The sequence below is a fragment of the Tetrao urogallus genome (assembly GCF_951394365.1).
Source record: "Tetrao urogallus genome assembly, chromosome: 3".
Taxonomy (NCBI): Eukaryota; Metazoa; Chordata; class Aves; order Galliformes; family Phasianidae; genus Tetrao; species Tetrao urogallus.
Genome location: NC_136815.1, coordinates 11,310,585 through 11,333,017, shown reverse-complemented (window position 1 = coordinate 11,333,017; position 22,433 = coordinate 11,310,585). Strand labels below are relative to the sequence as shown.

At 40.8% G+C, this 22,433-nt stretch overlaps 1 protein-coding gene across 1 annotated transcript in view; it reads left to right on the top strand.

The window, feature by feature from the left end:
- Nucleotides 1-328: 328 nt before the first annotated feature.
- The window catches only part of FER1L6 (fer-1 like family member 6), a gene marked incomplete at both ends in the record, with an annotated part of 69,020 nt that continues 46,915 nt past the window's right edge, over nucleotides 329-22,433 (top strand). The window contains 9 exons of the mRNA XM_079533384.1: nucleotides 329-363; nucleotides 8,049-8,131; nucleotides 11,372-11,498; nucleotides 12,459-12,513; nucleotides 12,588-12,719; nucleotides 13,037-13,099; nucleotides 16,895-16,973; nucleotides 17,999-18,155; nucleotides 19,253-19,439. Coding sequence (XP_079389510.1) covers nucleotides 329-363; nucleotides 8,049-8,131; nucleotides 11,372-11,498; nucleotides 12,459-12,513; nucleotides 12,588-12,719; nucleotides 13,037-13,099; nucleotides 16,895-16,973; nucleotides 17,999-18,155; nucleotides 19,253-19,439 — 918 coding nt within the window. The remainder of the gene's footprint in view (nucleotides 364-8,048; nucleotides 8,132-11,371; nucleotides 11,499-12,458; nucleotides 12,514-12,587; nucleotides 12,720-13,036; nucleotides 13,100-16,894; nucleotides 16,974-17,998; nucleotides 18,156-19,252; nucleotides 19,440-22,433) is intronic.

Here is a 22,433-nt window from a genome sequence, read left to right as displayed (position 1 = left end):
ATGCAAAAAGTTCAAACAAGACTAATGTTCCAAAGGGTGATAACTCAGTCTGGAAGCCAGCCCCTTCCAAGGACTCTTGGTGAGGTGAAGAGGCTGACGTTCTTCTAGCTCAGAGCTGCTGGAGGAGAGCAGTGTGTGGCTTGCTGGCTTCTCCTGCATATCTCCCCAGAGCAAGAGTTAATGTTTGCACAGGGAAAAGGCTTTGTTCCAGTTCAGTGTTTACCAACTGGAGTGACCAGGCACAAAGTAGATGAGTCTTAGTTACAAATATAAGCTTGGAGAACCTGTTCACAATGTAAGAGGCAACAGTTGGAAGTAAAAAAGCAGGATGGAGCCCACAGCAGTGACACCTCAGGCTCACAGGTATGTCTGATACTCTGGGGGGACTTTTCCAGGGTTTGATTTTAATTCGGCTGGTTGCTTTTGAAGTATTCTTCCAGAAGAAAAAGAAAATACACAAATCCTCTTTTTCAGGTTTATCTGCTCATGTCAAAATTGATTATTATTGCCTCTCTTTTTATATTCCATACTGTCTTGTGTCTCATCACTTCTACATGCATGAGGTCAGGGTACATTTGTTCAGCCAGGCAGATGATGACTCAAGCTGCCTGTGGAGAGGGGAATGAATATGCCCCTCCAGGCCATTTTTTTAGATATTCTGGGTGTAACAGTGTCTAAGGAAATGCATTTTAATTAACACACCAAGAACATGAGAGCAACTGGGTCAAATTTTAAGTCTCTTTCACATCAGTTTTGTTTTTCCAAGAGAGACAGAGAGAGGATGCTTGGGAAATGAGTCTGCCAGACAGGTGTAAGAAAATGATCCTGTCGTCAGCAGCACAGAGTCAGGGAGTTGGAGCTGGATGGACATTAAACCCCACTGCGACTAGGTTTCCACAAATGCAAAACATCTTTGATACTTTGGCCCCAACAGTGTTCCTTGCAACCTGCTGTATGATTTATACTTCTTACTGCGGAACACTTAGGCTCATGTTTTTCAAGCTTATCAACTGATTGAGTGCTCCTGCACTGTGATCTGAGGACTAAGAAGCTGAGAAACTCCTTCTTTATTCATGTTCTCCATATCATTCCCTATTTTATAGTTCTTTTTAAAACACCATTTCATCTGCAATTAGGTGGTGCAATGGAACAGCAGATTCAAAAACTTAACCAAGAGCACAGTGGTCACAGGAGGCAGCACTAATTGGGATAAAATCACTTTCCTGGTCAAACGTGCTCACAGAATGCACAGATTTTACACTATCAGCCTGATTGTGTATAATTCTGGCAGAAGCTTATATGGTGTGCTTTGATCATTTTGACAGAAATGCAGTAATGAACCTTCTCATGATTCAAATCTAGCACGACGTCCATCTGATTCAGATCTGTGTTTATGATGTCCTGTGGTTACACCAATGCTCTAGAGGCAAAATGGCACTTGTTTCTGAAGTCCAGCCTGATGATACCCAGAATAGTGCTGCCTTTCCTGACTGGAGCTTCACTCTGAGCTGCTGATTTCAGAGATGACTTCATCAGTGATGACACCATGACCATCTCCATGAAACTGACTGCCAGTTCTGTGTTCAGTGCATGCTTGTTTTTTACCTCAGCGTACCACCTTAAAGAACAGGTTATCATCTCTTTTTCTGGCTGAATAAACTCTTCCAGAAGCAATTGCCACTCTGCTGTGTCTTCTGAACATTGCTGAGTTTTGTGTCATTTTTGAGAGAAGCCATTCAAAACAGCAAGCAGTAGCCAAAGTACAATAATTCAGTGCCATACAATGCTCTCTATCATATTTTAATCTCATTTTTTACAGTTCTTAATAGCTGATTTCACCTTCTGACTGTTGCAGCACACCAAACCGGTGTTTAATGTGGAATTATTGACAGAGATAGAATTTCTTCTCTGAGTAGTTATGGCTAATTTAGAGCCTATTACAGTATGTAAGATTTAGTGTATAACTAACAGGTACCACACTAATATCATCTTGCAGTTTTGTTTTTGCGTTGCTAATGATAAATTAATAGTTCAGGCAAGTTATATAATTCCATAGTATCAGATAGATGGGACAAATAAGAGGAGTATGGAAGCTGATAGCAGTATGTATGCCAAGGCTGGTCTTTAAATAGCAACTAGTCAGGTAGGATTGTGGATCCACCTCCTTGAGAACTTGAAGGTTTTCAATTGCAAATCCATAGACTTGTCAGATGGGGAATAGGATGATTGAAAGCAAGTTAAAAGCCCAGGGCTATAGGCTGTAAAAGAACAGCAACAGAAATAATGGATCTGGGGAGAAAGAGAATCTCATTACTGTATCAGTGTAAAGTATCTGACAATATGTTGTGTGAAGCAATCTTGCCCTGGCAAAAGAGATAAATTAAACAAATAAACAGACAATATTCTTGCTTGATTTTCTATGATCCTGAGAAGAGAAAGCATGAAATGAGTACACCATTAACTGCTCAGAGGTGTTTCTTGCTTTGACTGATTATATAGATGATATTTTATTAATTTCTCTGTGACAATTAAACGCAATTCAATACATTTCTTCCCTGAAAATTAATTTATTATCAGGAATGAGATATTAGCTTAATAAAAATTCTGTTTAATTAACTAATTATGCTTGCATTAAAGCTTTAGATTGATTGCACTGCTTAATCTGAACTCCATCTTTATTTTGTAACTGTATTTTGAAGTTTGAAATGCATGGCTTTACATGAGGACGTTATTTACTTTCCCTTTCAGCTTCCTTGACTTGTACCTATTCTGGAAGTGATAAAATGTGCCAAGAATCTTTCTTTGTTTGTTCGTTTTTTTTTTTTTTTAATTTAAAAAGAAAAGAGAAAATATTTTTTATGATCTAGAGAATAATTTGAGGAAAATAGGGATTAATTATGTAGAAATGATTATTCTCCTAATGCAATATCGTTCGATTTACTGCAAAATTTTTTGGGTAACTAAATTTTGTTGAAAGAGGCAGAATTTTAAGAAGCTGCAAAATATAGAAGCTAACATTGCCTAACAATAGGCAGTGTGCAAACAACAAAATGCAAAGATGCAGACCTACCTAACAAGCTGTATGTTAATGTGTGAAAAGGCTGAAGGCTGTTCTTTCTCTTTCTTTGGTTCTAACACTCAGATCAGGCATTGGAGTGAGATCAGATCTGAGCCGCACAAACCTTTGATCATCTCTGAACTGATGGTTTTGATGGCACTGAAAGGTTTGCAGAGGCTGCTTCTTCCAGGGAGGAATGGGCCTTGGGGGAACGAAGGCAGCTGTCCCAGCTAGGATTGTCTGCTGCCAGGAGTGTGCTGGCAGCTCATTCACCTGTCCTTATGTGGACTTCTGGATGGTCCCTGGAGACATTCCAGATAAAATTGGGTTCATCTCTGTGCCTGCCCTCAGTGTTTCCAAAGGTCCCAACACCCACCTCCTTGGCTGTTTTCCTCTGTGCCAACCAGGAGCACAGTTCATGTGTCAGCATTACAGAAAGTCAATCCAAGGCTGATGGTTGCATAAATTAACCTTGACCAACAAGAAAAAAGTGATTTCCTTCATCCCATGGGAAGTGGGTCAGGTAATCTGCACCCTAGAAGTGCTACTGAAGTGTCTCCATTGATGGTGAAAACCCTTGGGATGTCAGAAGCCAACACCAGACTTGGTGAGATGAGTCTCTCCAGTACCTTTTGGGGATGAAGTCTACTATCCATGTCTGGAAGTGAAGACTGAATGGATTATGTGTGACCATTCATACAAGAAGGGATTCTCCTCAAATGTGAATTCTCAGCACATAGATTTCTGGAAGTGTTTTATTGAAAGATGAAACTAAGTTTAAATTTACTGCAGAAAAAAATCAAAGAAAATTCAGTGTATGGTAAAGTTACTTGTACTCTTATGCTGTCAAATCTGAAGTGTTCTTTTCTGTGATCTTTCCCTTAAATTATGTTGCAAATAGCAATTATGGGATATCTGAGAGAACATCATGCGGTGCACGATGTGAACATGAAGCCTCTGTGATAACAGGACAGCTTAAATGAAAAAGAAGGGGCATGAAAGGATGTTTTTGAAAAATTGACAAGCTCAAAAGCTGGAAGCTGTAATGGGTAAATGTTGATGAGAGGGGAATACAATTTGTGAGTCTTTCAAGAAGTATGATAATGAAGTCAGAACCCCAATGGACCTGTGGCAATGATAGAGGGAAATGAACTCATAAATCGAACACATTCTTGCTATAATCAAATGCTATTGAGCAGTTGGTGAACCACTCTTACATACTACTTATGCTGGGGAAACTTCAATTAATTGTGGTCAAACTAAGACTCCTGTTGTCACTGTACATGTGCAGAAGAAAAAAGACTATCCTTACTCCAGATTTTTCACAATCCCCATGCAGAGAGAACTGAGAGATCCTATTTATTTATTTATTTATTCATTCATTAAATTAAGCAATGTTCTCAATTAGCTGAGATGGCAAATTTCTAATTGCTTCTTTTTAAGGTAATTATAACAGGAAAATTCCAAGGTAAGCATGTCTGTAACCTGTAGAAACTAATTTCTTCTCTGTGGAAATGAATTTGTTCTACTGTACCTTAAATCTTGTTGGTTCCAAGAAAGAACAAAATCCTCCTCTGTCTTAATGCATTGTGTAATACATGGGGACTGAACCTTCACTGCAGTCTGTCAGTGCTACCTTCAGCCTCACCACATTCCAAAGATGGATGAAAGACTTTTTCTGCACCCCAACTAATCTGCACCCTACATGCATCCCAATTCACCAGATTCTCACACTGCCATATTTGTTCCTTACTGACAGCCAGGAGATTTCCTTCAGGGCACTGGAGAAACTTCTTCATGATATATGTCCCTCAATATGGCTTTTAAATATTATCAGCTTCCCATTCTGGTTTGCTGCAAATTTTCTTCACAATTAAATGCACATTGAGTTTGCAGGTAACTTACGGTGTTTGAGCACTGACTGGCATCAGATTTGCCCAGTTTGTGGGTGCTGTTTGTCTGAGCTGGCTGGACTGTATTTCTCCCAGGAAACCTATTTTTATTTATACAGCAATTTAGGCAAACAAATCCTTTGATGATAGGGGAATAAAATGTTGCCATTGTAATAAATGGTTTGCTTTCACTCTTACCACTGGCATTACTAGCAGAAAATTCTCAAGTGGTATAGATTTTTTCTCCCCTGAAATATCAGGCATATTTGTTTCCTTGGAAAAACTGTAGTATGAAATCATGCCCATGGAGATATCTTCTTGAACTAATGTTACCAGTAATTGGGAAAACGATAGAGAACAGTCAGTTGTTAGATACCACTGCTCACAGATTCGTGTGGGTTTCAGTGAATGCTTCAGTTTTAAAAAGAGATGTAGAGAACTATATTTTCAAAATATAAAAGCATGTAATTTCAACATTTCAAGATGAAATGTTTTGGCTATGCTAATATGTGTTCTTTGTAACTTTTCACAATGCCTGCAAACAGAACCATTTATTCCACTCTAAGTACAAAGAATGTGAACACTGAGCAAAGCTGAGTGTGGGCAGGGGAGATCTGAAAGAATATGACTTACATTTTCACCATGAAGTAAAGCAAAATGAATCATTAGCAGCAACTTTGGATTTCTGATTATATGTTAGAGTGGTACGATTAATTCAAAATAAGTCTATAGGGTTTTATCTAATAAAAATAGCTTCCCAAATCTGTTTTTGTTCTATTATTTTGCTCCCTTCTTTCCTCCCTCTCCCCTTCCCCCACTTCCCCCTCCCCCCCATCTTATTTTTGGTCTTAGTTTTGGCCCTCAAAGTGCAGAGTCCATTATTTCCCACTCCTATCCCAAGCACTGTTCAGTTTATCATTAAAGAGGAACTCTTGTGTGTGGCTCCTATATTCTTGTAACTGTTTTGCCAAACCTTGATTGGCACCACGATGTGATGCATGCAGACTGTAAGGATCATTATTAAACACTGGGTTAAACCTCTCGAAAACCAGAAAAAATGAAATGATACGCTCCAGTGCTCAGTGGTTTGATTGCTGCTCCCCAGTCTCCTCTCAAACACTGAATCATGTAGCTTAAAAGCATCCTTTTTGTTAAGGGAAGAAAAGATAAGAAAACCATGAGATCAATAAAAAACAACCAGTCCTTTCCCAAAGTGTGAGAACAGCTGTGTCTCTCAGGGAACCAAATGCAGGATAGCAAGTATGTCCATCCCACTGCTCAGAACTTTGGGTTAAAAGGAGAAATCTGGCAGTTTTAGCACAAAAATCTTCCATGTTGCTGAGGACAGATTCTGTGCTAATCTTTCCTCAAAGACAGTGGGGTGAGGTCCCATATTCTGTTGGAACTTGATGATCTGGAATTGGAAGTAGATGATCTTTGAAGTCCCTTTCAACCCAAGCCTTTCTGTGCATTGAGCGATCTTCCCCTCTTGGCTTTTCTCTGCAGTATATGAACTCCTACCTTGACTCTAGGGTATGAAGAATCAGAAGTTGGAGCAGGAGGTCAGGTTGGAAATGGAGATTGTTAAATTTCTTAGTTTTGTAGTCATATTTTGTTCTTTGCCTGTAAAATGATGAAACAGCCTCAATGCCCCATTCCAGGGCCAGTGCTCCTGGATCCACAGCGCAAACAAAGGAGATTTGATGGGATTATGCTATCTGGCCACCAAGAAGCATTCCTTGGAGTAGATATGAAAGGAATAAGAATCACAGAATCATAAAATCATTCCGGTTGGAAAAGACCATTAAGATCATCTAGTCTAACCATCAACCCGCCACAACCCTGCCTACTGAACCATGCGCCTCTGTGTGACATCTATTGTTTTCTTGAAAATCTTCAGGGATTGTGACTCCATCACCTCCCTTTTCAAGTACCTTGCCAAGAAGATTCTTTGTTGATGGGAAAACACTGTATGACTTATAGAGATGTTTTCTTTTGTCTTCTTCTGTGAAACTAACTGCAAAACAAAGTTCTCTGTCTCTCTACTCACTAAAAAGCTGCAGGAGCAATGGGAAGGTAAAATAGGAAAAGGCAGAACAGCACAAAGCTCTGAATAACCAACCTGGCTCCTTGCTGTTGCTTGAAGAATGCTTTAACTTAGTTCAGCAGCTGAACTGCTTGCTGCCACAGGGAGATTTGCAATGGGTCCCTAATGAATGTCTTATCATGTTTTCTCTGTTATGGCAGCCAGCCCAGGTCTGTGCTGGCCTGCCTGGATCTCACCCTATCAATGCCTGCTGCTCCCAGATAACTGTGCTAGGCTCCTGGCTGTGGTTAAAATAGAATGAATGCAAGAAATAAGAAATCCTTAATGAAGGCAAAGCCACTTTAACCCATGATCGTAGAAATGACTGTAGAAAGCTTTGTTTTAAGTTGCTGAGTTCCCTCATTCAGTATGGGGAGGAGTGGGAGGCAGAAAAGCCACAAGCAGTGGTAGCTGGGGTTGGTGCTAGGCTAAACTGTCCCCATAAAACAGCTTGAGGAAGATCTCTTGTCCAGCTCTGCTTGTAGCTTTGCTACTGGGGGGAATGAGAACTAATTAAATAAAAGGCAAAAGCTGTTGTGGTGAATATGCCACCAGCGCTGTGCACATCCACACCAAAGAAGTTTAAATAAATGCTTTTATGTTTATCTTAATTCACTGTAAAATGGCTTTTGGACTGGAACCTAAAATCTGTAGGAAGTTTTTGTTTCTAGTATTGCCACAGGAGTGGGAATTATGTGTGGGCAAGTCAGTAGAACTGGAAACTTGAACTTCCTTTTTTTGCCTCTTCCTGCTGTCTTGGTTTGAAAAGAAGCTCTGGCTCTCTGTCAGCATGCTTGCCCATACACTGCCAAATTTTTAAAATAAACTAAGTTAGATGAAGCATGAAACTGGAGAATTCTCTTGTTTGCTTTCATTAAAAGGCAAATCAGAATATAATGATATCACTTGGAAATCAAAATGCCCTCTCAGCAGGTCTTTGAATTAAATCAGAGTCCAGCACAGAAAAGGGCTGGAAGCTGTTACAATGATTGTTTTTCTTTTATTTTTTCAGAAAGGGGCTGTTTGGTGGCATGAAGCTGAAGAAGAAGAAAAAAGGCGAGAAAGGGTTGACTATTGCAAACAAAGACGCGCTGGGTAAGGCCTCATAAATCAATACTGCAACTGGTGAGAGCAGGTTGGGGATCGTGTTATACCTCATTTCATGTGAACTCATTTGAATTGTGTCTTACAATTGCTGCCTTAGTTTTGATAAAATGGGCAGTAAATTCTTTATCACTCTTAGGTAAACAAAGAGATTACTCTTTTTGCATGAAGTATTTTGTTAAATCCACCTTCAGATCCTGCAAGTTCAAACTACTGTCTCTAATAGAGAACAAAAATAGGCAGGTGGCAGGATTTTAACAGTTTTTTCTGTTCTGGTGGAAACATCATTTCACAGTTCCTCCTGAAGATCTACTTCTAGAAACCTGCAGAATGGTGGCTGGATAGGCTGGATAGATCAAGCAATTTTCCACTTATGTATATGGTGGAGTGGGTTTCGTTTGCTTCCTTCCTCTTTTGTTTTTGCTTTTGTATTTTATCTTTAACAGCTTTAAGTGCATTCATAAGACATGCAGAGTCTTTTGTTTCTTACCCTGGAATACATAATGGTTTCCCAAGCTAAGGAGATGCTCTCCAGCATTCCTACCACTGCCATTTTCCTCCTCTCCCCATAGTCCTCTCATTCAGCTCCACAAAAACTCACATTTCAGCCACAAAAAATTCTTTGCTTTCTGTGATGTTATGTTACAGTTTCATGCCTCAAATTTAATGAGACATTTAAAATGTGGACTCCTTAGTGTTTAGTGCAGCCTGTGAATTACAGTGCTGCCATAAACCAGCCATGTGTATCTTGGCTCACTGTTGGGCAGAAACAGGAACACTTATTTTGTGTCATAAATACTATTTAGCTAAAGGGCACTGTTTTAAACAAAAAGATTCTCTTCTGGTCCTTACAGCAAGGAAACTCCACTTCAGAGAAGAGAAACCAACACCATTAAACTTCTCAGTAATGACAGTTATGTTAGAGTTTATTTACCTTATGCTCTATAAAATATGCTGTGCTCTACAAGATAAACTACATGGTAACTTCAGTTTACTGTGTAATCACTTGTATCTGTGTAACTGCTTATTTCAAATGATTCTGTCTTTGAGATATTGGATGGATCAGGGTCCTCATGCTGCTTCTTCATATATATCATTACTGTTTTGTGGAAGAGTTGAAACTAGCAAAGATGCAGATATTACCATCTCTTTCTTGTGTTAAATGGGAATTTGGGCTTAGGAGACCTAGCAGAGAAGTGTGCAATGAGGGAGTGTGGTGATTCATTAAACCACTTGCTGTATGTACACAAGGGAATAATTCCTGCTGTTATGTGCAATATATATACAGTTATTGAGTAAAAAAGGATATTGATTCAGATACTAAAATGTCAAGAGAATGGAACTGTAAAGCAAAAGTGTTGCAAAGAGTTTACATCTCAACAGAAGCGTGGACCTTGCAGAGAGTGGCCCAGGCAGGACGTCACACTGGCACACGCCTGTTCCCAGCTGTGGGGTGGAGGGGAAGATTTTTCTGCTTTAGCCTACAAAGCAAACAGCACGGAGTACTACAAGCCCCTAATCAAACAGCATGCTCTAGAGTAAATAGGATTTGGGGAGTAGTCATGGGGACTTGGTACTACAGATGCGAAACTCTGGACAGACACCTTTCACTCAAGGGCTGTAAATCAAGTCATGTCTACATGGATACAGACAACTCACTCTCCCTGTTCCGGGCAGAATGAACAAGAGCCAGAGGGGCAGTCAGAGAACATATATAGTATATGAGATTGCTCCATCAAGAGACTGGGTATGTCAGCTCAAGCACAGAGCTGCATAACAGGGCAGTAGGGCACCCAGGCTGGCTTGCTTCTCTGCTGGCTCATGATCACCTTCCAGCACAACCAAAAGTCCTGTCTCTTTACCTGTCTGGTGGTTTGCTGGGAACAGGGGCTTGTGGAATCCAGCTGCAGAAGGACCACATTCACACCTGATAAGCGCGCTAATTAGAAAGTGAGTTTTACTGTATGGTGGATGGTCCTTTGCTACCATCAGCAATTTCTAAGTACTACTCAAATCACCATACCTTTGCAAAGGGATGAGGAAGCAGTATTAAAATCCTTTACAGAATCAAATAATTGCTTCAGTTGGAAAGTACCTCAAAGATCATCCAATTCCAACCCCAATGCCATGGCAGGCTGCCACTCTCCAGATCAGGCTGCCCAGGGCCCCATACAACCTGTCCTCAAATGCCTCCAGGGATGGAGCACCACAGCTTCTCTGGGCAATCTTTATCTAGTTCTGTAGTTGGGATACAGTGCCACAGAACTCTTGCAAAAGATGCATTTGGATGTATTTCCTTTCATTTGATGCAAGGATTTCTCCACAAGGTTGTCTAAGCCTCTAAGCCTCTAAGCTGAGCAAGTCAGTTTAACTTCTGTGGATGCCATCTGACATTTAGACCAGAAATAGCTCAAGTCCAGAGTCACTGAACATTTCTTGCTTATCTGTATATATTAGAACCAATGACAGGTAACCAATAACTAAACTTTCACCTAAAATGGACAGGTCCCTTCCCAAGGCGGATGCTGAATACAAACACACTCAGCAAGGGGCAAAGATGCTGGCAGAACTTCTGTTGGACCAGGAGGACTAAGCAGAGCAGTATGAGAAAGGCCAAACTGTCCAAATGTAGATACGTACCTCTGAGCTGGTTACTAGGACTCAGGAGAGTGAGGAAGAAAAATAGGCACTTCTGAAAGCAATTTGTCTCGTCTGAGCAGAGCTGTCTACAAGAGATACAATGAATCATGTTCAACTCTCTTTTTCTGTCCTTGATCTACCACTCGTCATCTCTGCAGCAGGTAAAGGTGAGCAATGATTTCAAAACTAGGCTCCAAATTGGTAGCTTAGAGGGAAATGGAGGGTGTTGGATTGAATGACAGATTCACTGCTGCAAATACAGGCAAGTAACGGTGATTATCTGTCCCACCATCTTTCTAGTAGATGAGAGATGAGGCAGTCAGGTGCTACTGGTATATGTGCCTGTTGTGAATGCACACGGTATGATGAGAAGAACTGTACCCTCAATTTATGTGTAGTATAATTTTTTTGCACAGAACCTGCTGTTGTCATCAGTGCTGCTCAGTATGAATCCTCATTGTGACCACTGTGATACCCAAATAAATAAAATATGCACATCATACTGATGAATTCGCTGCTCTTCTCCAAGTTAGCTTTTTCTGGCAGAAATCAGAGACTGGGTTTATTTTCTTGATTGTTTTTACTCACCAGGTGATCAAGACGAAAGTGAAAATCTTCAACCTGACACTCTTGGAAGACAAGAAGAGGGAGAGCAAGACCTGATGAACAGCAATGCATTGTCCAGTGCTTTTGGATCCTTAAGCCCAGAGAGGAAAAGGTTCTCATTGGCGTATTTTATGTCCCTTAAAACACCTTTTCCATCTTTCTCAGGAATGGTATTGGCATAGGACAATACATCTGTTGACAGAAAATCCATTTACTGACAGCGGTGATCCCTTCACTCCTTCCACAAGGCAGAGTGGATGTGCTTGTCAGCAAAATATTATCAGCTCAAGGCAGATTGTCACCAGATGCTGTCTAGTTCAGGGAGAGATTGAAACAGATACTAGAGGGCCTGAACTCTGCTGCTAATGAAAATGAGCTAAATTGGCCAGCAGTCTCTATAATCAGGTGTTTTATGTAGTTGTTTTTCAAGAGGGGGAGGAAAGGAATCAAGTTTGATGGGATCAATGGGTGAGATCATTTGCTTGAACAGCAGGTAGCTGTTATGGGCTGTTCAGATGCTAAGCATTTCCCTATTACCAAATGCATGAAAGACAGAGAGATCTAAGTGGGATGTCATGTAAATCCAGGTATGAAATTTTATAGTATTCAAGGAGTCTGCCACTTGAACTAGAGAAGAAATGTGCCATCCTATTTTCACGTCTTATGAAAAGCAATAGGAAAAAGGAATAGACCAGTTGCCCTGTGGCACAGTTCTGCATGAAACTGGTGTTGCACCTTGCATGTTCTAATGAGAGGCACGAGCAGAGCAGTGCTTGTACCCATCTTCCAACAGGAGAGGAGGGGATACGTTGATTTCCATGTGCATGGCCCTTGCCCATGGACAGCTACAGTGGTTCAGACTGTGATGCAGCTGCCATCTGATCACGGATCTGAGCCCTTGGAGCCACACATGTCCCTCTGATGGTGCTTGAATGACTGCTGGTGAAATCAAGTCTAACAAAGCTACATGCCAAAAACAATAACAGCTTAGTGACAAAAACTCTTTGCAACATACATCCAAGTAGTAGGTCTAGCCAGAGATGCCTAATGAACTATTTTGTGGTTGATACAGGGCAAAGCTGGTGCCCAGAATTCATGAAGAGGAGATGAAAACCCAGAATTACCAGGTGAGCAGGGGGTGGCAGCCCTTACACACCTTTACATGAGCTGGGAAAATATGTGTTGTCCTTGCTCCCCACAGATTGCCATCACGATCACTGAGGCCAGGCAGCTGGTGGGTGAGAACATCGACCCCATAGTAATCATTGAGATCGGTGATGAGAAGAAGCAAACAACAGTGAAAGAAGGCACAAATGCTCCCTTCTACAATGAGGTTGGTGCTTTCTTTTGGGGAAGACATTTTCTTCAATGGCTCTGAGATATCTCCACTTGGTGGCTTGAACTGGAATGGACAAGTTGGTAGAATCTGCATATCTGAGCAGGAATGTCTGTTCAGTAGCAAAGGGGTCTGGGCTTTCCCTTTTGTCCTGGGAACAAGGAAAGCTCTTTGCCATGCCCACCACCACCTCTCCAGCTCCCAGATTTTATTCTCAAGGCTCTGTGGGGTAACTGAAAAAGCTAATCCATGATGCTGACAGTGCTGCTACCAGCACAAAGATGATTCTGACCTGCTGTCCCCTTCTCCCACAGTACTTTGTGTTTGATTTCGTTGGACCACAGGTGTTTCTGTTCGACAAAATAATCAACATCTCTGTAAGTACCTAGGAAAGCCCAGTACAGTAATAGTATCTGTGTCATTTTGGCTCTGAATGTTTCTTCCTAATGCAATTAAAAAGAGAAATATTGTTTGGTACCAAGGGTGCTATGAAAGCAATAGAAAGTGTTGGAAGAGGAAAGGAGAATGGAGAGGAAAGGAGAAAAGGCAGCTGGCAATTACTTTAAGGAAAGCAAAGCTAAACATAAAGGAAGATGAGGTGTGGATTTTCAGGGACACACATTGCTGGCTTGGCACTCTGTGAGACAGAAAGATAAACTTCACCTTACAAAATCTACAAGATCATAGAATCATAGAATCGTAGAATCATAGAATGATAGAGGTTGGAAGGGACCTCTGGAGATGAAAGCCAACCCCCTGCTAAAAGCAGCTTACCTACATCAATTTGAGTAGGAAAACATCCAGAACCTTACATGCTCTGTTGGATTTTTTTGTTTGTCTTTGTTTTTTTTTCCCAATTTTACTATCAGAAGTCCCACCACTTGGGATGAACAGTGAGTTGTTGTCCTAGTCCCAAATCACTGATTTTCCTAAAGTGCCTTGTCCATTTCAAGAAGTACACCAGGAAATGGTGTGTTAGCTGTGCTTGACAAAGTCAGGTGATGCTCAGGAGCTACAGGAAAGCACAAGAGCAAAACCTTCTTGAGATGTTCAAAATGTTCTTGCTTTGCAGAGCTGATTATGAAATGACTTTTCCCACCACGAAAACAAAAAATCTTCATTTAAAAATGACCATCTGGACATCTGGAATCCCAGTGCGGGTAGTAAATTGAAAGAATCCTAAGCTCAGATCCACTCAATCACATACACATCTCAAATACATGAAATTCATACCTATGCAGGATATCTGCAGATCTGACCTTCACATATCCCCAAGGACAGAGTTTATTACAGGCTGACATTGTTCCCTCTTCTGTTTGGGAGTAGATATTGTATAACTGTTAAGATTATATCACAGCATATGGCCTTCATAAGTTCTTCTGATGTGATAGCATATAAGGACAATACTGACACATCAAATATTGTGAACTACAGCATTTTGGGAATGTATAGTAATTTTTCTACAAGGTATAGTCAGTCTTCTGGAACTCATATTCTTTACATACTACTTACATATCTCCAGTGATGGACAGGAATATGCCAGCTTTCTGAGTGTGTTGATATGTGGGGAATGTGCCAGCATTAACTAGTGTCAATCTGCATAGCTTCAGAGGGCTCAGAAAACATTTTGATATAAACCTGGTGAAGGTGAAATTAAAGAAGGCATCCTAGATAAAAATGACATTTTAAAAAGAGAATATTAACGTAGTACAATGCTCACTGATGCTACTGAAATGAGAAATTCATTACTTTTCAGCACAGTTTCAAAGAATGCGACATGTTGGGATAGAAATAAATAAGAAAGGAAATATACATTGGGAGAGATGGAAAGCTTCAAGGCACTTGCTTAGCATGAATATGACTTAAAGAAAAACAAAGATTAGTAGCTGCCATTATCAGCAATCACTCATCCAGTGAATCCACATAATGTGTGAAAACAAATTCACATTCACATGCATCTGGAAGCTCAAGGAAAGCAAAAAAGATTACTGCTGTTTTTTTGAGTTCAGCCTTTCAGCTGCATTCAGACTCTGAATTTGAGAAGAAAATGAGATTTTCCATTTCCGAGCACCTACTAGTGAACAAATACTTTTCTCCTTTTATATTTTCCAGTACATTTCAGAAACCTTGTAGTAATGTTACGATGCGATTGAGATGCCCCTTATGCTGCAATACTGAAATACTCCTCGGTTTAACGCTCTTTATACTTGTCCTCATTCAGAAAATCTAAAGAAAATTGTCTCTAGTCTGGAAAGATACAAACCTTTAATGTGAAGTGTAGATGTGATGTTCCCTTCCAGGGAAGGCGAGGCGTTTGCTATAAACTTAATGCTTGCATACTTTGCTATCATAAAAAAAACCCCTATGCTTGAAAAAGTACCAGGAGAAATACAGAGCGCTTAACAGAAGCATTAAGGTTTTCCCTCGGCGGTTAGAAGTGCCATAGAGGGCATTCATCCAAGGACAATCATGTTTCACACAGCAAACCTCCAGATAGAGTAGTGAGGGTTACACATCTGCTGTTTGAATACCTTGCCATACCCTGGAAAGAAAATACAAAGAGCAGTGAGACAACATCATGTCAGACTTAGGCACACCCCCTCCTCTTGTTTCCAAAGTCATAAAGCAACTTCAATGTCTTGATCACGGAAAGCCTACGTCCTACTTCCCCATTCCACCTACCCTTCCTGGTGGGACAGTAGATATGGGCAAGCTTCTGTTCCCATGCAGTTCTTCCAAAACTATGATCTTGTCACATGGCAAGATGAAACCCACCACTTTTCATGGCTTATTCCTCCATGGGTACCTTAGTCCAGCCTTGTCAGAGCAAGGCTGCAGCACTGTGACGGGACCTGGTGGCATAAGGGATTGAGAAAAGCAGCACCTGTGCATGAAGCACTGGCTTCACATCGACCCCTCTCCTACACAAAGTTCAATTAGTTTTTAAGCTTTAATCATAGGGTTGAATAAAATTTCTCCTTTGTCTTTTGATTCTTCTGTCCTACTTCAACACCTTCCATGATGAAGTGAGGTTTTACCAAGGACAGGTGAATGTGATCCCAAAATCACAGTGGCACACTAAAGGGTAACACAGAAAATGAAGTCACATGATAAATCCAATGAAAAATCGCTGAAGTCCAGTGTCCCTGACATGGATGTGCAACTCCAAAGTCAAAGTATGAAGTCTTTCAAATTCCTAAAATGCTCTCAGATATGTGAATATTTATCTCCAAATTCTCAATTTCACTTTTGTGAAACTAAGCCCAGGGACTAATTTGCAGTTGGGCCAAGATTTTCTAGATGACTCAGGCTGTTTTCAGAAAGCATTCCACAACTGAGGAGTGAATTCTAACCTTGTCAGCTATTCTGGTGAGAGGCATATTCTTTAAAAAATGCACTTCCAGAGCCAGTCTTCCCTTAGAATATGTTACTAGCATCTGCCTTGCCTGTAAGATGGAGCACACAGACGTATTTGAAAACCAAACAGAAAAGTACAGAGATGTAGGAATTATCCGACAAAGGAAAGTTATTAATCAAATTTGAGTTCAACTGAACTAAATGAAATGCATTACTTGCCAGGAAGGCTAAGGAGACAGACTCACTGGGACCTGCTGCCATCTCATTTACATCCACATCACTTCTCTGACTTCATTAATATGGTGGGGGTTAAATCAGGACTGAGTCTCTTTGTTTAACACATGTTGAAATGCTGCAAAGGCACACTTTAATTCTTTCTCCTATGGGTGTATTTGGTTCATATGGCAATTCATAGCTGAATTGCCATATGACACAGTTTCTGCAGCCTAATGTGGAACCAGCTGTGCCCCATGTGTCTATCCTTATTATGATTTATTTAAATTTATTGAGATAAATAATGTAACTACATCTACTCTGAAGACATATCCATCTGATTCCTCATCTGGGAATAAACCTTCTTACACATCCTGGGATGAACCTGGGTGATTTCAAATGAATGCAACTGAATTGATTTCTAAATCTGCTCAAGGCATGAGGGAAGAAATTCCAAATGCTCCCTATATCTGCAGCTATAAGCAATCATCTTCACGTGCTGCTGAATGTCACTGTTTACTACCTCTAAACCAAATGTGATCTTTAAATTGCTCTTACGTTGATAGAAAAAAAGAGGCAGTAACACTGCATTTTCGTGACAGGTGATGCACCATAAACTGATCGGGAGTGTGCTGATAGGCTCCTTTAAGGTAGATCTGGGCATGGTGTATGCTCAGCCAGGTAAGTGGATTCCTGCCTGTTAAACCTGTTAAATCAGTTGGAAGGAAGGAAGGGGGAGGTGTGTTGCTTTTCCACATATATGCTTGAGGTGTATATCAAGGGACAAACTCAGCTGGATTTCTGGAAGGTTTGTCTTCCTATATGGATGACAGATAACCAGACAAAGCTGGTTCTATGGAAGGAAGAAAGTTCAGCACTGATAACATCTTGATGATCTGTCCTTTGCTAGAGTCAGCATTTAATTATGGGGTCAGAGTGGGCAGCTCAGTGTTTACAAAATCTGAACCTACCTGTTCGTTACCACCTGTGCAGGCAAAAGGGGTGGGGAGGTGGGGAGAGAGGAGAAAGTGTGGAAAAAATTGTGAGGAGAGCACATGGTAAGAGGAGAGGCAGACCAGAAAGGGGGAGAGAAGAAGGAAGTGGCAAAGATCTGACCAGGGCTCCACTCCATCTTCAGAGATGTCCAGAACTTACTGAAATTTGTAGTTAAGGAAAGATTACCGTTTTTGTCCTGTTTTTACAGCCATCTACAAAGTATATATCTTTTTCTCTTCCACAGTTACTCAGGGACCTCTTTAAAGTCCTTTCTAACCTAAGCCATTCTATGACCTGATCTCTCCTAAATGGATGCGTTTAGACCACTTGCTGTAGGTGTTACACAGATACAGCATCTAGAGATGTAACAGCAGAGCCATTCAGGCCACCCTCTTGCTGCAGGAGAGTACTGAAATCTTCAGACAGTTCTCATCAGAAATCAGGTCATTCTTAAAGCCTCAGCCTTAGTTCAGCTGCTGAAACCTTACCTAGCCTTCCCCTGGTCTTCAGTCATTGATCCTAGTAAACACTGATGAAAATAACCTTGTTCCCAGTGAGACCTACATCAATTCTCTTGTCTTCCTTTTTGGTCACATAACGTTTTATATCCTCAAATCCAGCTGAAAACACAAATGATTGCAGTGCCCTTGATGCAAATGGAAAGGAGCAAGTTTTGCATGTTTTGGTGTTTAAGTTTGTCCATCTTACAGGTCATCAATTTTGCGACAAGTGGGCGCTTCTCACAGATCCTGCTGATATTAGGACAGGAACCAAGGGATACCTGAAGTGTGACATCAGTGTGACTGGGAAAGGCGACACAATACAAGCCACACAAAAAACAGCTGATACTGAGGAGCAGATTGAAAAGTACTGCCAACAGTTTCTTTCTTACTGCATCCTTCTTTACTAAGTACCTGAAAAGTCCTCTGCTCTCTTTTCACTCCTGTCATTGCTAATACAGGGTTAATAGCTGAAGTTATCATATGCCTGGCTGTTCTGATGTACTGAAAGAGAGAGGTTTTTATAATCCTCTCAAATAAATTGAAGTCATAGTCACTTATCTGTAGCTGACAGAGCTGACCAGAACCTGTGGCTAAGTGCCAGATTATCCTTGATAGAAGATTCATTGATTTAATCAGTTGAAATATTTTTGAAAAGCAATGAAATAAGAAGAAAAAGCGCGAGAAGCTATTACTTCTTATCTATCAGATATGTGCATATTGTATTTTCCACATTCTTAAATAAACTCACATGCACTCTCCATGTAAAATACAGAAATTAAGGTGGTAACAAGCTGCCAGTATACTTTAGATTTTACAAAAGCAATGTTAATACTGACATATAGGACCAAGCTCATGAAGGGCCACCAAGATATGGAATTGGATTGCATGATCTACAAGGAGAGCTGGGAAGATTCATTACTTGAGCCTTACGAAAACGAAGGGGGATCTTACTGCTGTCTCCAGCTGTATAATGAAGAGGACAAAACTGGATTATTTTCAGAGTAGAAGAATTAGAGGCTTTGGATACAAGTTAGAACAAGGAAATTGCTGAACAGAAATAAATAAATTTATATATTTTGTACCGTGAAGGTGGTTAAATGTAGCAGAGGCCAAGAGAGAGCAGGTGGAAATACTCAGAATTTATCAGACACAGTGCTGAGCAACCTGATCTAGCTAGACCTGTTCTGAGAAGGGTGCTGAAATAGGTAATATCCAGAGGTCACCTACAGATGACGTTTTCTGTGCTTTTAGAAGCACATATATGTCACATAGATATGTTTGCTGAATAATGGTGTATTATTTTCTCATAGTAACCAGAAAATGCTGTGGTTCTGGAGATCCAGAAACAAATTTATACCCCCTTTTTTTATTTATACTCAGAATGCAGGCTAACCTGGGATAACAATTTTGGAAAAAAAAATCACTTTCAATTTTAAAGAAGTGTCTTCTCTTTCCTTTCAGGAATCTCTTGATCCCCAAAGGATTTCCATCTGAAAGACCATGGGCCAGGTTTTATGTGAGAATTTACAAAGCAGAAGGACTTCCAAAGATGAACTCTAGCATCATGGCAAATGTCACGAAAGTGTTCATAGGCGACAGTAAGGACCTTGTGGATCCCTATGTGGTGGTCATGTTTGCAGGTCAAATGGTAATTGGGATCCTCTTGATCACAAATGTAGGCCTTCTTTCTTGCTAGCTGTATAATAAGCAGGCAGTAGAGCAGATGTCCTTTAATTTTTTGTTGTGTAAAATAAGGAAAACAGATTTATTTCAAAGAAGGAAATTTTTCAGTTCTTAAATTATTCAGGAAAAAAAAGTAAAATAAACTCTTGATGTCAGCAGAAGAAATAGTATCATCCTCGCAGCAGTAGGTTGGAGTCAGGCAGCAGTAGGGGAAAGCAAATTCTGCAGATTTTTTACAAAAGCATCAAGTTACAAAACAGCAAATTATGCAGTGTGGTATTAAGTCAGTCCAATATTCTTATCTCCTTAAAGTGAAAAAATGAAACAGGATTGAAATCAGTAAAGTAGGATTAAATTGAGGGATCCAGTTCCCCTGTTACAACCATGACAGACCACGTCAAGGAGTTTGTTTTGATACTGGCACTGGTGTTCTTTAACATCTTCATCAACAACATTGACATTTTGATTATTGACCTAAATAATGAAAGAACCTAACTGAAAATTATTTGAAAGCAGCAATACTTTCTGTGTGCAAGGAATCCCTGGGGAGAGAGAGGAGGAGTATATTTTATCCTCTAAAGGTTTTAGACATGAGAATGAGGACTTTTGTGCTGAGTTCATGTTTTGCTGTGAATCCAAATGGTGAAAGTCTGAAACTAGTATGGGTTAAAATGATTTGTCAAATGTGTGCGGTTAGTTCAGGGTTAATAGAGATCTGAAGAAAACACAGGAATGGGTCATCAACGTGAGTCTGCATGTCAAATATGGGTGTAGCTCATCTGGACTTCCTTCCTTAGTTGTTTTCATCAAATGTGAAAACAGAAGGCTTGTTGGTGCTGTGATACGGTCCTGCCATTTATACAGGCTAGGAGAAGCTCCAGTTTATATCTGCAGCACACAGATATGTGCCTAGAGCATGAGCCACAGTAATCATATTTTAAACTAGATAAATCACCTCAATTAAGGTAATACCATTGATACATACAGCCTGGCAGCAGTAATGAATTTAAGCTTTTATGAGACAAAATGCATGGCATTACTACCACCAAGATATTTCAAAAGCCATTTTAAGATGTGCATTTTATAGCATAAACATAAATGTCTGGCTTCACAGATGTGTTTTGGGCATAAGGGTCCCAAGAATTAGGAAAGGGAAGGAAGGGAAGAGAAAGAATTAAGAATTAAAGAAAGGAAGAATCAAGAAAAGGAAAGTCTAGAAGGGCATATCTGGAAGAAGACTGAGGTATTCAACAATTTTTTTGCCTCAGTTTTCACTAGAAACTACTCTACACACTGCCCTCAAGCAGATGGTACAGAAGGTGGGAACCAGGGGCACAATGCCTCTCCCACTGTGAAGATCAGGTTTATGAGTGTCTGGGAACCTGAACATCCAGAAGTCTATAGGTACTGATGAGATACATCCCAGTGTCTTGAGGGAATTGGTTCATGTAATCACCAAGACATGCTTGATGATATTTGAAAACTCATAGCAGTCAGGTGAAGTCCTTGGTGACTGGAAAAAAGGCCAAGAGGATGACCCAGGGAACCACTGACCTATTTGTCTCAACTCACCTCAGTGCCAGGGAAGATCAAGATTCCAGGAGGATAACTCCTGGAAGCTGTGCTAAGGCACGTGGAAGTGAGGGAGGTGATATGGGATAATCAGCATGACTTGAACAAGGGCAGGTCCTGCATGACTTGCTGCTTTTTTTGATGGTGTAACCATGTTGGTGGACAAGGGAAGAGCCACTGACATCCTCTGTCTGGACTTCGGTAAGGCCTTTGACATGGTCCCTCATAATGTCATTCTCTCCAAATTGGAAAGATATGAATTTGATGTGTAGACTGTTTGATGGATGAAGAACTGGTTGAGAGATTGTACCCAGAGAGTGTTGGTCAATGGCTCAGTGTCTGGACGGAGATTGATGCTGAGTGGTGTCCCTCAGGGATTAGTACTGGCACTGGTGTTCTTTAACATCTTCATCAACAACATTGACAGTGGGATCAAGTGCACCCTCAACAAGTTTGCTGATGACACAAAGCTGTGTGGTGTGGTCAACATATCCAAGGAATGGGGTGACATCCAGAGAGGCCTAGACAGGCTTGAGCATTGAACCAAGGAGAACCTCATAAGGTTCAACAAATTCAAGTGAATTGTTGTGTCTTTGCACCCGGGTTGTAGCAACCCCCTCTATCAGTATAAGCTGGGGAATGAGAGGATAGACCACAGCTCTGATGAAAAGGACTTGGGGGTACTGGTGGATGGGAAGCTGGACATGAGCCAGCAATGTGCCCTTGTAGCACAGAAGACCAACTGTATCCTGGACTGCATCAACAGAAATGTGACCAGCAGGTCAAGGGAGGTGATCCTGCCCCTCTGTTCTGCACTAGTGAGGCCTCACCTGGAGTACTGCATCCAGATGTGGAATCCTCAACACATGAGAGATACAGACCTGTTGGAATGTGTCCACAGGAGGGTAAAAACGATCTAAGGGTGGACCTTCCCTTTGAGAACAGAGAGCTGGGGCTGTTCAATCTGGAGAAGACTCCAGGTAGAGCTGATAGCAAATTTTCAGTATCTAAAGGGGAGCTGTAAAAAAAAAGTGGACAGACTCTTTAGCAGTGTCTGCTGTGGCAGGATGAGGGAAAATTATTTCAAATGAGAAGAGGGGAGATTTAGACTGTATGTAAGGAAGAGGTTTTTTTTATGATAAGGGTAGTGAACACTGGAAGTGCCTTAAGAGTGGTGGATGCCCCACCCTTGGAGCCACTCAAGGTCAGGCTGGACCAGGCTCTGAGCAACCTGATCTAGCTGTAGGGTCCCTGCAGGGGAGTTGGACTAGATTGCCTTTAAAGGTCTCTTCTAACTCAGAAGATTCTATAATTTTATGAATTAGATTTTATTCTAAGGTGTGCTGTGTGCAGCTAAGAATACTTAAGCCATAATGTGGTCTGTTAT